The sequence below is a fragment of the Plasmodium reichenowi genome, chromosome 11, assembly GCF_001601855.1.
Source record: "Plasmodium reichenowi strain SY57 chromosome 11, whole genome shotgun sequence".
Classification (NCBI taxonomy): Eukaryota; Apicomplexa; class Aconoidasida; order Haemosporida; family Plasmodiidae; genus Plasmodium; species Plasmodium reichenowi.
In genome coordinates, this window is record NC_033656.1 from 253202 (window position 1) to 255587 (window position 2386).

General features: G+C 20.2%; 1 protein-coding gene across 1 annotated transcript in view; it reads left to right on the plus strand.

The window, feature by feature from the left end:
• PRSY57_1106500 (IWS1-like protein, putative) overlaps window positions 1-1069 on the plus strand; it is a gene marked incomplete at both ends in the record, with an annotated part of 1713 nt that extends 644 nt beyond the window's left edge. The window contains one exon of the mRNA XM_012908036.2: window positions 1-1069. This exon is cut by the window's left edge and continues 644 nt beyond it. Within this exon, the coding sequence (XP_012763490.2) occupies window positions 1-1069 (1069 nt within the window).
• Window positions 1070-2386: the final 1317 nt, after the last annotated feature.

Below are 2386 nucleotides of genomic sequence, written 5' to 3' on the forward strand. Positions count from 1 at the left end.
AAAAAAAAAAAAAAAAAAAAAAAAAAGCGAATTTATCGATACCATTGCAGAAGAAAGTGATGAAAAAGAAGAAGATGATGATTATGATGATGAAAATAATATAAATATAGATAAAATGACCAATGAAAATAAAAAATCGAAGAAAATAGATTTTGATAAATTAGGCTTAGGTGATGATGATGAAGACGAAGATAATTATATGAATGATTTTGGAAATCATTCTAATATATCTGAAAAAAAAAAAAAATCTCATTTTGACGAAATATTAGAAAATTTAAAATCGAAAAGAAAAAGAGTTCATAAAATTTCAGAAGATGATGGATTAGAATATTGTGAAAATATTTTGAATCAGATGATATTAATGCATGAACAAGATTTACAAAGTATGAAAGAAAAAAAACCAGCAACAGCTAAATTACAAATTATAGATCATGTTTGTAAAATATTGACAAAACCGAAATGGAAACCATTCTTTATGAAACTAAATATATATCATGTATTAGCCTTATGGTTAATGCCAACATCCAAAAATACATTACCTAATTTTACTATAAGAACAAATTTATTAAAAGTAATTCAACAGTTACCAATTACTATTAAATCATTAAGAGGAAGCCAGCTAGGGAAAATAATGACTTACCTACATTCACATAAACATGAAACAGAAGAAAATAAAAAACTCATAAAAAATATTATGCAAAATTGGATGGGCCCAATTATAGGAATTAATACGAACTATAAGCAATATTTAAAAGAAAGACAAAAAAGGATATCTGAAAATCCTGAATATCACAAAAAAGTTCTTGAAAAGGCAAAAACATTAATACCTGATGCAATATGTATAGAAAAGGAAGAAGAACAAAACGAAATGAAAAGACATGCAACTATTCCTTATAATAGTGAATGCTCATTTCTAATTAATGTCCCCTCTTCTATACCTAGTACTAGTAAAAAAATTATTCCCAAAAGTAAAATTAAGAGGTTAACAGATAATATGAAATTGTTGAAAAGATGTAAAAAAATGCAAAAGGTTTCAATTGAAGGAAAGGGTGTAGCTGTTGCACCATAACACGATAAATCATTCATTCATTTGCCATCCAAAAAAAAAAAAAAATAAAAAAATAAAATAAATAAATAAATAAATATATATATATAATATATATTAACTGTGTATTATATATGCATAATTGTATTTTTTTTTTTTTTTTTTTTTTTTTTAATTTTTACGTGTGAAAAAATAGTATATATGTATTTTTAAAGTTATATTAGCGCTAGCGAATATTAAATACATTTCCAAGTCTACTCCACATGTTATGTAAACAATTACGTAAAATAATTAAATAAATAAATAAATACATAAATACATACATATATATATATATATATATATATATATATATATATATATACATATTTGTATGTACCCTTAAATTTTTTTTTTTTTTTTTTTTGCATATGTGTTTAATTCCATATTTATGTCCCTTTTTTATATTGCAATAAGATATATTCGCGAGTTAGAGAAAAATGACCATATTAAAAAAACGACAACATAAAAGATAAAATATTATGTACATATATATAATTATATATATATATTTTTTATAATACGACATTTATTATATAATATCATAACAAATGTTCATTCATTCATTCATTTTATTTATTTATTTATTTTTTTTTTTTTTTGTGTGCGTGATTTAATGTAAACTGTATTTCCGAAAATTTAAAATGTATATATTTATAAATTTTTCCAAGATAAATGTATAAGAAAAGTAAAACAATAAATCAATAAAATATATACATATATATATATATATATATATATATATATATTTATTTATTTATTTATTTCATTTTTAAAAAACATAACTTTTGTATAAAATATGTTAACATTTAAAAACTTGCAATATACATTGTGTTAACACATTGTATATTAGTTAAAATATAAAAAATAATACACACACATGGCGACAAAATAAAATAACGTTGTACAACATCATTTCTATATATTTGGAATCAATAAATATAAATATATATATATATATATATATATATATATATATTATATATATGTGTAACTGTTTCTAAAAAGTTATACAACTTTCATCATTTTCCCCTTTAATTATAAAAAATTGTAAATAAAATTATTTTAGAATAAAAGTCTAGAAGTTCAAAATATATTGTAGACACTTTTCTTTAACTTCATAAGAAAAGAAATAAAAAGAATGTGCAAATTTGTGCATATGCATTAGTCTGTACTAAGCAAAAAAAAAAAAAAAGAAAAAAGAAAAAAAAAAAAAAGGAAAAAAAAAATAAGATAAAAGAAAGGAAAGAAAAAAAAAAAAAAAAAAAACAAACAGAAAGAAAATTTAAAAAGTAAAAAATC